General features: G+C 40.7%; 1 protein-coding gene across 4 annotated transcripts in view; it reads left to right on the plus strand.

Annotated features, from left to right (window-relative positions):
* Window positions 1–5,732: 5,732 nt before the first annotated feature.
* The window catches only part of sap30bp (SAP30 binding protein), a 15,881-nt gene continuing 6,327 nt past the window's right edge, over window positions 5,733–15,286 (plus strand). For 2 of the 4 annotated variants that reach the window (XM_035660864.1, XM_035660870.1), the window contains exons 1-4: window positions 5,733–5,857; window positions 6,519–6,628; window positions 8,912–8,956; window positions 12,170–12,209. In XM_035660864.1, coding sequence (XP_035516757.1) covers window positions 5,764–5,857; window positions 6,519–6,628; window positions 8,912–8,956; window positions 12,170–12,209 — 289 coding nt within the window. In that variant the 5' untranslated portion in view covers window positions 5,733–5,763. Of the gene's footprint in view, window positions 5,858–6,428; window positions 6,629–8,911; window positions 8,957–12,169; window positions 12,210–15,286 lie in introns of all 4 variants that reach the window. The other 2 variants (XM_035660847.1, XM_035660855.1) reach the window with 1 other exon arrangement.

Genomic DNA, 15,286 nt, shown 5'->3' on the forward strand with positions numbered 1-15,286 from the left:
AGTATAGTATACTGTAGTATAGTAACGTTAGTAGCCTACTACTAGGATGTGATCATACTATTCCTTCCTATTTAATTGTTGCCTAGCAACGCAAGCGCCTGGAATTCTGAGGTACAGTAACAAGTTTTATTTCCTGTTATTTTATAAAAGTGAGATTAAAATGAGCTATTTAAGTAAGTGAACAGCTGGTATTTTTAATGTAACGTTATATACACATGGCATTTTGTTGTGCAGCGGTGTAACAGAGCTTTGCGTCGGCCGAGAGAGAGTTAAACTAAGTTAAGTTGACATTGTATCAGGTGAAAGCTAACGTTAGCTTAGCTGAGGTGGTGAGATAGCCACGGCTAGCCTCAAGCTAACGTTAGCTGAAACTGGTCATTTATCCCTAGCAGTTATTTTTAATTGAAAACTATTATCTCTTTTTGAGGAACCGACATCTTGGTAAGTTAGTCTGTTATTTCACGTAACTAAATTAGTCAGCAGCTGAACGAAATCATGATAGAGAAAACATAACTCCTATAAATGTGCTAACATTAACTAGCAGTAAGTTAAAGTTAACTAACTGACGTCTCAGCTGTGAGTCTGGTGGAGTTCACATGACTTCTCTGATCACACATTTATACGACCTTAATTACACAATGTTTTATTATAATGGCTTTAATATAAAGTATTTATACTAGGTGGACAAAAAAAATAAAATATAATAAAATAAAAAACGAATAAGATATATTAAAAACACTCCCTTCCGTGTTAGTCACAGTAACACACCACGTTTAAAACACCTGACCTTTAATCAAATGAGTTCCTGCGTTTGTCATCAGGTCACACATGACTCGATGATAAACTGTCTACTCAGAGTTTCTCTCTGATGACTTGCTATCTCCGGCGTCCTGTTCTGTTGCCATTTCACAGCCCTGTGTCTCCTGTGCAGCCTGTCTAGTATCAGCCTGCGCGATCTCACCCACACACAGCTGCTCCAGGGATGACAGGCCTCGGTCTTCAAATGCCAAGCCTGAAATAGTCTGCCTTGTTTATAATTAAACTCAACATGCAGTGTCGGTGCCTTCTGTGTGTGGATACACAGGCTGGTAGCAGGGAATCACACTCTGGCCACAATCACACACAATGTGGACACATGGTGCATCCACACACACCAAGTTCATCAGCGGGCTAATTAGGGGTGCTGATGTGTAATGAGTACTCACAAAGCACATGCAGCATTTAGGGATGAAGACGATGTATGCCTGCAGGCTTGAGGGGTAATTGCAGGGTGGAGGTATGAAATTGCAGGAGTGAAGGGTGGAGCTGGAGATGAAAATAACTTCTCCATTTCTACATTGGGACCAACTTTCAACGAGACAGTCAAACTCTCATTCCCTCACCGTCGACATCTTGTTGTTTTTCGTGTAGCGTGTGGCTTTGTTTGCCCTCCTGAAAGCAAAATCTGAGGCATTTTGTCATTTATCTCCCTGTGGGACCTTCATCTGAGAGTCAGCATGGACATCAAAGAGGAGGTGATGGATATTCTTCAAAAGGTGTGGCTCAAACTGCAGGGTCTCCCGCAAGCCAGTGCTCTGGAGCTGGGAGCCTTCTTTGTGCTCATCCTGTTTGTTGGTGAGTGTGTATCTATTAGCAGACACCAGAGTCGGACTATTGCAGACATATCGCTATTGTTATCCAGTATGTGCTGATGTGAAAACTGTTTTTTTCCCAGTATATAATTCAGAAAGAAATGTTTGTGGTAATATGTTGGTGTCACTGCAAAGTTTATCCAGCAGGGTGCGCCGTGATTTACAGTACTGTGGCAAGCAGCACAGAGTACGGGAGAAGAACAGCATCGTCAACTAGAATTGGTTGACAATGTATACGACTGGTGTGAATTATTTAACTGAAATATAATTAATGAAGTTGTTTGTTTAAGAAATCAGCCTCTAAGTACCTTCCAGACTCATATTGGTGCAAAATCGGCCAACAATCCACATAAATATTCACTATATCTGCCGCCATGTGGTAATCAGAGCATTTTTCCTCTCTAAAACCGCTATCAGATTTAAAGATCTCATACCGGTCGGGCTCTGTAAGACACATCTGCATTCAGTGATGTTTAAAGGATCTAAAATATGACTGTAAACAGGACCGTAGCCAGGAGAAACACAGGTCACGAGTTCCCCCCAACAGATCCTCACCACCACCCTCACAAACTACAGACTACAGACCAAAATAAAAGGATTTGGATTTTTTCGGGTTCCTATTGATCTTGAAAATTCCAAACACAAAGATCTATGAAGTTCTTTATATGTGTTACTTTGTTGGCCTTAAAGTAATCTTTGGCCACATGGGGGCAGCAGAACAAGCTGTAGATGAAACACTGACATATTATCACCTCATAAAGTTCATATGGCCAGTGTGTTTTTGCATATTTTCACGTATCTGACAGATACAGAGCAACATTACTACATTTACCAACATAGCCCAATATTTACCCTCCTTGTAGCTCTGGTTTAGTTGGTGGCCGCTGGTTTTAGTCTGGTTTCAGCTAAATGTAGCTTTAAATATCATACAAAACTCTCCGCCCAGCATGTGCTAACCCCTGTGTCTCCTGTCTGCCCCTCCTGTCTCTCCTTTCAGCCACGTTTCTCTTCATGATTGTGCTGTCCTGCGTCCACTGCTGCTGCTGTGCAAAGCCAAAATACCAGGCCTCCAGAGTGCAGCCTCTACACTCTGTCTGAAGCTGAGACAGAGAACATCCTCCACTAGTAAATACAACCTCCATCCTTTCTCCCATCCCTCATGTAATCACCCACATGATACACCCGCCTTAATACACAGTTGAACAGGAAATGCTCCTTTTCAGATCACAGGACATTCATCAAGGGAAGGATGGGGACTTATTTCCAGTACTGGATAAAGACTAGATCCACGTCCAGAGAGCCATGCCACTGGAATCCATATAGATCAGCAGAGTGGCACACGTCATGAAGATTCATCACAGACCGGGACAATGAAGCACTGTGTGGCAGCCTTTTCCAACAACAAAACCCTTCCAGTGGAGCCATGGATGAGAAAATATGAGACAATAAGAAAGCTGATTTGTGTTTGAATGTCACAGTGACTCCGTTATTAAAAATTGACTGGTTTGGCATCCTGTTGGTATTCATCGAGAATGTGAAAAACAACATGGGAAATGTACAGACATTCCAGCCTGTGTATGTATAGTGTGCTTGTAGTTACATATTTTCAGCAGAACAGAGCGCCCTCTGCTGGCCCAGTGAAGATCAATTCTTTTTTTGTGCAAATAGTGCCAATGGAAATATGAGCTGTTCATTGTTTGACATACTAGAGTTACAGACGTGTTCCCATTATATTGTTTAAGTGTTTTTTGTGTCTTTTTTATTGAGGCAATGCAATATTGAATTTCTGGATGTAACTGAAATGTAATAAATGTTCAATATATTTTAATGTAATGCCGACTTCTTTCTTTTTATAGGATCCAATGTAAAGATTTAGCAGTCTGTCAAAGCATGGTATGATCCCCATCTAAACACTGCGTGGCTAACCTAATACTTGATGAATGACACCAGTAAAACTGCACTATTGTTTGCATACCTTATCACCACATCTCCTTTGCCTCACATGTCAATATTTCCAGTAAACATTAACCAGGAGCTGTTGCTTTCACATTGCCCTGCCCACACAGAGCAACCGAAAGTGTCACCTGAAAAGCAGAACAGGAGCCATTGTTAGTTTGTATTTAGAGAATACAAACTGATCGTGAACTTTAATGTTTGGGCTGTAGTCATATACTTCCAGGGCTGCGACTGGACAGCAACCATCTGCTCTCACACACTACAACATATCCACACTAACTGTTGGGAGTCACTGAGCTGTGAGAGGAACTCTTAGCGGGGACATGGCCGTGCTGAGGTGAGTTTCTGAACGGGAATGTGTTGGGTGACAATAGAGTTTAGCATCAGCAGATTTCTATAGAGCATGCTGATAAAAACGCTTTTGAAATGTTTCATTGCTGTTTCAGACACGTTTATCAGCAGATAATGTGGCTCCACAGGTTCTATAAAGCATTATTAGTGGAAACTAATGGTATCCACCAGCAGTAGCTCATCAGTTTAATAGCCCCATTCTTTCTCCGTTTATCTGATTTATCTCTCCCTGTGCAGTGCACTGGAGCAGCAGGAACCCACAGGGTCACCTGACGACTGGGTGGAATGGGTCCTGCATCGGCTGCATCAGGAGCCGTGGGCACTGGGCGGGATTGTGGTCATGGGACTGTTTGTGCTGATAATTCTGTCTCTGGTGATCTTCGCTCTGCTGTACGGATGCTGCTGCAGCCCAAGAGGAGGGAACCAGAGGAAGACCATGCAGAAGAAGGATGGAGTGATCTAGACACGTGTAGGGAACTAACTCATACATATCCTGTAAAATGAATGTTGACATGATGGAGAATTTGTCTGAATTTAGCTGTCCACCTTTGGGTCATTTTTGAGATGTAGTAGAAACTTGGACTCTGGATTTTTTACTTTTGTGATGTTAGATGTTCCTTTGCTGTTTTCCAGTTCTGTATTTGTACTGGGTGACACAACAGCGAATATCTTTTTCATTTTATTTTCAAATGTAATCCACTTATTAACTAGTAGAACTTGACATGATTTTTAAATACACAGGCAGTCCAGGTGTATATACAATGACTGTGTTTCTGTGAGTACTTACTGCCTGCCCCACGCTGAAACACAGTAAATTGCTGTTAAAAGAAAGGTTATTCGCAGTTCTAACCTAGCATACGGATGTCTTTAACCTGCAAATGATCAAATCAGCGCCTGCTCAACAGGAAGCTGCTTGATGTTTATTTTTCAGTAAAGATGCCATCTCGTGTCTTTTAAACATTTGCAGCAGAGATGGGGTTAGTATATGACTGTATGTGATTGCCTTGGAACTGAGATTTTTTTTTTTAATTCAACAGCAGTTGGACATAACAGAATAAAATGCTAAGTTTCATAAAATATGAAAGCTGTGAGTTTTTTTTTACTTATTAATTTGATTAGTTTAAACATCCCCTCCAGACATGTATTGTAAATGGTTTGCTTGGAACAATAATGTGTGTCTGATGTGGTATCATTTACACATTAAAATCCTTAAAAAGATATCTAATCCTTCTACCTCATTAAAAATCTATGAATCCAGAATCTATGAATATGCTAATTTTATTTATTAATGTTGAAACAAGATGTCTCCTACTTCACTGTAAAGTCCATTCTCAGTGTATGTGCTCTGGTGGATCACACAGTACAAGTTACATACTGGACCAAGATGACCTCCAAAATATCTGTGATGTCACAAATCATGCTCTAGGCATCGCCCTTCAAAAAAAATCTGATGTTCACTGAGCACAGAGAAACTTTCCACTGTCAGCAGAAGAATGTGAAAACATCCTTCCAGTGTCAGACTCTGCACATACAGCATTTAAACATCATCATGCTTTTTGATCGGTGTAGGACTTTAATGATGTAGAGAAGCTTCCAGAATTGCATTTTCTCTCTTTATTTATTAATAATGTTCACATTAAAAAATAATACTGTGTCAAGCTCAACAGCTCAACTTCTTACACAAAAGAAACCACAGACTGTAGGCCTCCCGCACCGCCAAATAAACATAAGGACTACATCTCCCAGGGCTACACTGGTGCCTACGCAATACAACTGTACTGACGCTATCACTCGGCGACCTGGCGTTTATGCGACGCGTACAGCAATGGCGAGCGGTAAAAAGAGTGTCCTCCTCTCCTCTTTGGCAGACTATGGAGACGATTCAGAGCCCGACTCCGACCCCGAGCAGGAAGAGACAGGTAGCTCACGGATAACTAATGAAACACTGTCGCTGCTTTTAAGTGTAGAGGCTGAAACCCGCTGTCTGTTACTGTGCGACTCTTACCCCCGATCATTTCATGTGGTAGCTCACGTTAGCTCGTAGCTAACTGAGCTAGTTTACAGAAAATGTCCAACATAGTCAAGACTTGTTTGTTAAAAAAACCTGAACGTACACTTTTTAATGATGTAAGGTTATTGTAGCAGGGTCTTGGCGGTTTTGTTTCGGTCTTGTTGATGTTCTCTGGCACATAATGGATGAAAAAACGTGAAGGTCTCAACAACGGAGGTCTTTTGTTTAGCTGTAAAGTTACTGGTTTCACTTCTTCCCACAGATGAACGCAATGTTAGAGTTTATATTTCAATAAGGAGTCCTTTGGCAGTGTGTGTATATGTGTGTGTGTATATATGTGTGTGTGTGTGTTTATGTCTGTGTAGTAAAGTAATGTTGCCAGACTTTTGAATGGACTATGGCTTTGCGGCGTCTTCCTGTAACCCTGATACCCTGTTCACTAACGCTGAACCAACACTTTCATCCCCTCTTTCTTTCAGTGGTGCTGTTTGCCTCTTGTATTTCTCTGATGTCTCCCTCTTCTTTGTGTTGTCCCTGTGCCCCTCCTGCCTCTTCCTACCGACCACTAGAGGGGCATACAGGAGGTCTGGTGTACAGCTATGGTGATGATGACCTGAACCGAACTGAGGGTGCCGAAGAAAAGGTGTCTGGAGATGAAGACAGCAGAGACAGCAACTCGGTCAGTATTTGAGTTCTGAATCTTCAAACACGTGTGGAACATGGCGTCCTCTAGGTTTTATTTCTACTGACTATTCGGTTGGATTTCACTGACGTCTGATTGAAGCTCTTAAATGACGGCGAAGCAGTGCCCTGGGTGTTGTGTTAGAGAATCTGGTGACATGTTTATGGTGGGGTCTAATGTGTCTTCACTAAACTCTACTGGGCTAATGAGGAGGCTGGTAGGATCACACCAGTGCTTGTTTGGTTGTGGCATAAGCTGCATCGCATTTGAGATCAGACAGAATTTTGTGAGGAGTCTGTAATTACCAAAACAGCTTCAGTATGTAGTGCAGGGTGACAGGGATCTTGTCATTTCACCTCCTTTGACATGTAACACTGTTAGTACTAGTACTGCAAAGTCTTTGGAAAGTGAACCAGTTTGGCAAATGTTGTCTTAATACTATAAGTCTGCTATAGTCTATTAGGTTTAACCAGTGTTGTGTTATTATGTATAAAATAGTTATCGTTCTGTTCAGCATTGAGATCTTGATTTATTATTAAATGTATTAATCCAGTAATCTGCCATCCAATCAAATAGTCTCATTTCTTTTTCAGAAGGGAATAAACCGCTACTGTACAAAAAACCTTAACTAAAACTAGGTGTTCATATAAAATCAGTCTAAATATGACTAAGGGTTGACACAATAACATTAAAAATACTAATAATAATGCTCCTACTGTATGTGGGTCCATAGAAAAAGCAGATAGTTGGTAAATCACATTGTGTTTAAAAAATACCCATGTGACCGGGCAGATCTGTAAAAATAAAAAGGGAGCGCTTTATTTTGAGGCATCACACAGGGCACAAAATTAGCAGCAGTCACCAGCCAAATTCTGGAAAAATATGTAAGCGGCTGGAAGAATTTCTTCAGTCCAAAAAAAAAACAATGGTAATGTATTGAGTGGCTGGAACATTCACTAGCCATTTGGCCCGTGGACAAAAAAGTTAATTTTGCAGTCTAGACACAAATATCACAACAGAGTTCAGTTAAACTTGGAAGCCAAAATCTTCATCACACTTCTTAAATATTGCCTGGCACTAAAGTGAAACCATGATTTCAGATATTAAAGATATAATCCAAGTATAAACAAAAAGGTACGCCTAACAAGAGTTCTGATTAGTTTTTGAAACATTTAATAATTCAGATAATCAATTAGTTGATCCAAAATGTATCTGCAACTGTTTGGATAATCGATTCAATTAGGATTTTCTGTCTGTCTGTGTTTTATATCATCATGAAGTGCCGCATGTCACCTTGGCATTTCTTTTTCTACTTTTTGACAGTTTAATGACAAAATGAGTAATCATGGAAATAATCAGCAGATCAATAGAATTAATTAATGAAAATAGGTATTATATATTTTCAATTGATGATTATTTGACACCAGGATATGCTACGAGACAAATTGCTATTATGAAAGAGAACCTAAATATGGGATCATATTATACTTGTAGGTGTATATACAATAGAGTTTATATGAGCAAAGTACCATACACAGTAAGTGACCAGAAAATGAAACTGCAGTAAATCCTGCCTAATGATTAGGTTTGGTTTTAGTTGTTAATCTCTTGACTCAGTTCTGTCGTAATCTCTGAGTCTGTCATATGTGGCAGTGTTTTATTTGAATGCATTATCTGGATAAATGTTTCATATTTTGTTACCTGATGACCTCATCAGGGTTATTTTTTCAGGCGTAAAGGTGCAGTCAGCGATTCTAATCCAATATACTTTGTCAGATTCAGCAAATATCTCCTCACAGTTTGCTAGCTGTCCGCTCTGTGAGCACACTGAAAATCGATTTGGTGGCGTTCCACAGGGTCGGCTCTGTAAATGGGGAAACGAAGTGGCTTGGCCTCAGCGACACTATTCCAGCCAATCAGCAACAGGGAAACCACCTTTTAGAAATTATTATAAAACAGTTTTCACGGGGTGGGCTAACTGACCTTGACATGTAAAATCTGTGGTGTGCTCCTTTTAAGTTTTGAACAATCCTAATAGATATCTGTGTCTATAAAAGCTTTAAAGGTAAAACATGTTTACAAAAATGTTTGCAGTGTTCCTTTTAATGAAGACTTTGTAATACTAGAGCTAGTATAAAACATCAACAGGGTTAAACAGTTTTGCAGTCCACTGCCGGGTGCTGGGTGTCATCCAGTCTGTACTGATGCTTGGTTCCCCCTCATGGTCTCATCTTCTTTTGATCCTTTGGGTGTTAACCTTCTTCATTTTTGTTTTCATAGGAAATGGACGAATCTGACGAGGGGAGGGACGCAGATGATGTTGAGGTATTTGAACACACCACCTGGTGTGGGATGGCTTGGATTTGGAAAAAGACTGAGTCTGATTAATTTCCCATTTGTTGTGTCACTAACAAAAGTAGCTGCCACCACATGCTATGAAGGAGCATGTTCACTAGATGGTGCTGTGGGCTTATGTGTGTGTCAGATGAATGTTCAACTAACAAATAAGGCACTGTAGGTATGAGCAGGTCAGTGACTTGTATTTAAAATATGTTCCGACTTGCTTGACTGATGCATCTTGTTGTGAGTCTTAAACCTCTCCTGAACCAACAGTGATGTTTGTCAAAGCACACTGCTTGGACTTGCACACCATACTAACCCCACCCTGTGTGTGTGTGTTTGAAAGCTGTGTGAGCTGGACAGCATGCCAGCTTCCTGCTGCTGTTTGGTACAGGTCAGAGAGGTGAGAGTGAGTCACAAACCTAACAAGCAGAAACAATAGGCATCTGAGGATGTCTGCTGTGTCTGAGGCTTTGTTTTACAACCTGTCTTTGACTGATCATAATCTGATAAGATGTTGCTTTGTGAGAGTTTTGTCTAGTCAGTATGCCGTGTCATGAAGCAGAGATAACAGTGTTGGCAGTGTTAGGATTTGGTGATATGGTAATTGGTGATTTTAACCCGTAACATTGTGCGTCAAGATGCGATTTCCCAATACTGCATGTAACGACATGTGGAGAATTAAGCTCCTTAGAAGAGAAACATTTCCAGGAAAGTCATGGAAACAGTGTTGCTTACACTGTAAGGAGATATTTAATAATTGTTATGTTGTCTAGGTTTTTAGCCCTCAGAGGTTGACTGATATTTGTCATATGCACTGAAGCCTGTGTTCAGAAAACTGATGTTCAACCTTAAGCTGAATGTGGTTTTTCAGTTTCAGATTTATTATTTCTACAGAATGAGAGAGAGTGTTTATGTTAGCGCTCACTGTCCTCCCACTTTATTATTATTCCTGCAGTTAGCTTATCTATTGTCTGTTAATGGCAGCTGCTAGTTGGTGTTGTGATACAGTTCTGGCTAACTGTAGATAAGAAGATTACCATACACAATACTTTGGTTTTATTTGTCCGACTTAATACTCAGGAAGTCTTTTGAAATATTATATAGAACCCTTCGCCAGGTTATGTTGGAAAGAGGTTTGGTTGCACATTTATTGTTCACAGGATGTTGTAAACGTTTGGCATAAAATCAGTTTAAACATTTATGTTGCTGGGATTGTCTGCTGGATGTCAGACGGGGTGTGATATCAAGGCTCAAGCCAGCAGACCTTTGTGAAGTGTTTGTCTTTTCAATATAGTTGAACAGCAATCGTATTCTAGCTACCGACCAAATAACTGCAAAATGGACATCCATGATTGTAAACCTTGTAAATATTACACCTGCTAAACATCAGCATGCAGGCGTTGTCACTGTGACCGCGTTAGTGTGGTGATGTGTGTTAGCATTTTGCGCAAACACAGCCTCACAGAAATTGAAGCAGGGGAGGCTGACATACCCTGACCAAAAATACTGTATCCTACATTACCCATAATGCAACTGCACAGAGCATCTTTCATTAGAACCTCTCTGCCTACTAAATGCCCACTTTCTTCTTTCATGCCCCACACGTCCAGTTTGTAGAGAAGGCCTTAGATTAAAAATGTTAATCACTGCTATGCCTTTTTAAATTAGGTAACGATGGTCGATTGTTTCTATGGGTGTCAAACAATAAATTCACAAAGTTCACAAAATGTTGTTTACAGATCACCTAATCTGCCACCTAAAATAGATTTGTCTTCCTTTGTGGCACTGACAATGTACATGAAATACGAGTAGAAAGATAGGACCAGCTGAGGCAATCGAATACAGCAGCCCTGCAGTAAACACTACCATCATTACAATGAGCGTATTCTGTAGTAGATATTGATTCCACTCTGGAGGCTGCAGTTTGTGGTGCTGTTGTATTGGATTGTGTTACATTACATTTTTATTTAGAATATTGTTAGAAACGAGTAGGAAGCCTCTAAGAAAAGGATCTGTTGTAACTTTAGGTATGTGCTTGGTTAGAGTGGGTCCAAATCCATGGCTCTGGTGTTTATATAAGACAGACGCTAGATGACGTGTAGAGTATCTGCAGAGCCTGAAGTGGGAAGTGCTTTGGTGGTAAAAATAGATTTTTGCTTTATTAGAAGTGCTAGTTATTTTTTAGTGTGGTCTCAAATCCAGTATATGTATATAGTATTGTATAGTGTAGTATATATGTATATGTATATGTGTATATGTATATATCTCTGTATTGATATGGATATAGATATATATAAAGCTAGCTGGTGCTCTTAACACCTGTGTTGTTGATGCCTTTAACTCAACACTTTTATTATTCCAGCCATCTTAAGCCAGTTTGAACTAGAATTGAACTAAAGACATTGAGTCATACTGGCTCTAATACTGCAGTTTTATAGCGTAATGTGCCCTCTGACCTTCCTGTGAAGGGCTGCCAAATAGGAAAGAGAGTGCAGATTTGATTTTATTGGTTCTGTCTCAAACAACAGGTGCCATTTTATTTTATTTTTTGGGGGGGTTTGGATTTCTGCCAGCGGGCTCTGCTGTGCCTCCATGTCTTTCTGTCCTCCCCCTCCTCCTCCTCCTCCTTGTGATTTGGCCAACTTCAGGACAATTCTTTGATGTGCCCGTGCAGTTGCTAGGTGACGACATGATGCCTGTGAATAACAGCACTGTTCCTTTGTGCCGAACCTGTGTTATGCCCACAGTCCTGGCACAACAGGCGGCATATTTTAGAGGCTGTACAAGACTCCACCTCCTGCGGAGATCAGGCTTTCGCTGGAAACTGCTTAGATTTACTATTCTGGTTTCTATTGCTTCTTAGAAACAATTCTCCTGTCAGCCTCTATTCTCTGCAGTCTGTTGCACTAGCACCCGATTGATTTGTAGGTTTCAGGTACAAATGGAATGAGCTTTTGTCTCCAGCTCCATGTCTTTCACCAGAACTGCCAGTTCACCTCACCTGTCCACTTGTAATCCACTGTAATTAACTACATCCAAGCTGGGAGCAGTGCTTAATAACCACTGGTGCTGTTACTAATTCTCTCCAAAAAGGGTTAATGATTAGATTCTCCTGTCCAAAGGAGACCTAAATATCACACGTATCTCTCTTTTTTTCTCTCTTCTTCCCCTCTCTCCCCTTGTTTTGTTTTACAGATCCCAGAAGTAGAAAGAAAGGACCCCAACGAGCTAGTTGGTGAGTACCCATGGACATACACACTTCTATTTGACCCACCCTCGCAGGACAAGGCTGGTGCTTGTTGCCAACAGATCCCATGAAAAGCCCAAAAGCAACAACAGATTGATCTTTCTAACCAGCGTTGTGTTGGTGCTGTAGTTTATTTTGAGTCAGTCCCACACACAATGTTCAGCTGTCACTAGGGCACCAAATGGCAGGTGTTGAGAAATAAAAAAAAAGTAATATAATAAATAATTCCAGGGAGTATTGTCCTACTCATCATACCTAAATACTAGAGACAGTAGGATTGTGAAACAGATATTAAATTGCGTTCTATATTGTATTTAAAAGGTCTTAAAATGCCTTAAATTTAACTTTGAAAGGAACCAATAGGCTTGAATTACAAAGACGGGGGTAGGGAAGTCAGAAAGTATTGGTTTTAGTCTTCCACTTAGTCATCCACCTCTGGGTGATTATGCAAGTATAATAAAACAACTATAAAGTAGCATACAGTATAAGAATCAGACTTTTACTTTTTATTGCGTCACTTGGGTGTAGGAGCAATAAGTGTTCTGACTCAATAACTAGACCCAGGTGAGTTATAAAAGCCCACTTTGTCCACTGACTGACAGATGGGTCATGAAGGTCTGAACCCAGGGAGCGGGCAGTGGTTAGTGAGTAATGACTGACCTGCACAGGTGTGTAAGTGAGCATCAGATCAGACAGGATATGAGTGATACAGGGAGTGGTTTGTTAGCCCATTCACTTTTGGCACTAATGCTTCCCCCTCTGCAGTTTGTTTATACGGGCTCATAGATGGATGCTGATGGTGGCACAGAATATGCCGAGCAGCATTCCATCATGCAAAGTAACACTAGGAAATGATACATATAGTAATGTGTTTCAATGGGGTTTTAGAAATGATTATGATTAAAATAATATAATTGCTTAATAGATAGATTATTTTATCTAGAAAGGAATGCCTCAAGGAATCCAAGTGGGAGATGATTTATTCAGCTTATTTGTTCTAAAACTGAATGAAAATGAAATTCCTACAGCTTTTTTGTCTTTGCATGCTGCCAGTGTGTGTCTAAAAGTGTACTAAAGTCAGAAGCCTTCCTTTGAACTCCCTCCAACGCGCTCCATGGGAGAGACAGCAGTAGCTGAGGGAACTCAGTGGCTTCAGCCCACAGATTTGCTCCCTCCATCGTCCCCACTTCCACTCTTCTGCTTTGTTTCAGCCATAAAAAGAAGTCACAAAAGGAAAGGGAAATGCACGAGAGCAGTTTTTAGTTTTCAGAACAGCCACCAACGCCATCAGTGAGCTGTAGTGGCAGGGTGTGACTCATAGCTCGCGCCCGGACACTTGACATAACTGCAGCGGAGCTCGGCTCCTCTGTCTTGTCTGTCAGTAAATGTCACAGTACGTCTGGCAAAAGGCCTCCCGTCAGCAGGCTGAAGACAGCTCTTTGTCTGTTCACTGAAGGGACACACATTGTCTGTCAGTCCAAAAAAGACCCTCAGGGCACAGACTGTGACTCCGTGTCTGTTTTTCGGGAGAACAGATGGTAATTTTGATGGAGAACATAATCTTTTCTCTGTCTGTTTCTTACTCCATGTCTCCATGTACTTTCTCACAGTGCTGCTTTTATATGAGAGTATTCCTCTCACACTGAGTTATAAATGGGGATATATATTACACAGACTGTGATTTATTCACACTTCCTCTGATACTGTGGAGACTGCAGAGTTTATTTTGGTGTTTAAATTAGAGTTTGTCCAACAAGACTCCAAAATGATCTACTAAATCTCTTGTTGTCTAGAGTGGATTAGCCGGCTTCCACAATGCTAAACCCCAGTTGCAGCTACAATGTGTAATTGTCTGTGACAGTGTGTGCATGTGCGTGTCTGTTAAAGACATACCAAGCTACCACCTTGTGTCTGACTCATTCGACTTGTCATGTCAGGTTTTTATGGTTGGAGGCTACAGTATTTTCAGTTTTAAAATATGGGGACATGTATGGAACCATTTATCTTCATGTCACTGTATATCTACTCACTATTTGCTGTCAGAAAATATGTGTGAGCCTACATACATACATGCTTAGCTTTACTTATGTGTCTAACCAGCAAGGGCAACGCCCTGCCCCTCCTTCGCCTTGGCGGGGGAGGTAAACCAGAGCCAAATCAGCTGTGAAATGGAGGGGGAGGTGCTGCTTCTGCTTTGAACTTCCCAACATAAGTGAGATCAGGGTGGCAGGTCAGTGTCCACACGTGTGGATCTGTGGTCCCACATGATCAGCAGACCAAGGAAGACAGCAAAGATAGTGAAGGGAGGGGCAGCTGGAAACAGTGTCGGTGTACAACGGCATCCCGTCTGCACACAAACACTTCAAAGTTCAGCTCTGGCACAGTCCCACGGGCAGGGATTGCTTCGCTGTGCACAAGCAATGTTTATGTCAACAGATAGATTGTAGCCAGCGTATATAGACAGCATGCATTACCAGCTACTGAAAGCTGTCAGCAACGTCAACATTTCACCATGTATAAGATGAGTAGCAAATTGTATATTTCAGTCAGTTTTAACAAAAGAGCACTTGCAGGTCATACACATTGTCAGTGGGTTGAGCTGATGTTCTGAAATTTTCCAAAACTGATACAGATAACTAAATCAGTAGTTTTTTCTGATACTCTGATGTTTGCTACCAAATCCTTTTTAACGTTACAAAATAAACCAAATAAAATTTTTAAAAACAGCCGTACGACAACTTCTAAATAGTCTAAATTTGGATTTAATTTTGGAACTTTCTGATCATAGTAAACAAGAACACAAATTTGTTCATTTTCTTTAACAGTTTTTAGTACATGCTGCTACAAACATGTTTCAGCCTGTAACAATATATATTGCATAGAGTTAGACTGGTAAATCAGTTAAACAGTACATTGAATAATGTAATCTTTTTGCAGATATATCATATCTCTGTATTTGTCATCAGATAAGTAACCAACATTTGCCAAAGAGATTCCATGATATAGTTTGTTGACCAGACTCACTCGCATGTTTATTCTAAGCCTCTCTAGCAGCATGGCTCTAG

Source organism: Morone saxatilis, unplaced genomic scaffold, assembly GCF_004916995.1.
Source record: "Morone saxatilis isolate NCDOM2014 unplaced genomic scaffold, NCSU_SB_2.0 Contig1, whole genome shotgun sequence".
NCBI classification, from domain to species: domain Eukaryota; kingdom Metazoa; phylum Chordata; class Actinopteri; family Moronidae; genus Morone; species Morone saxatilis.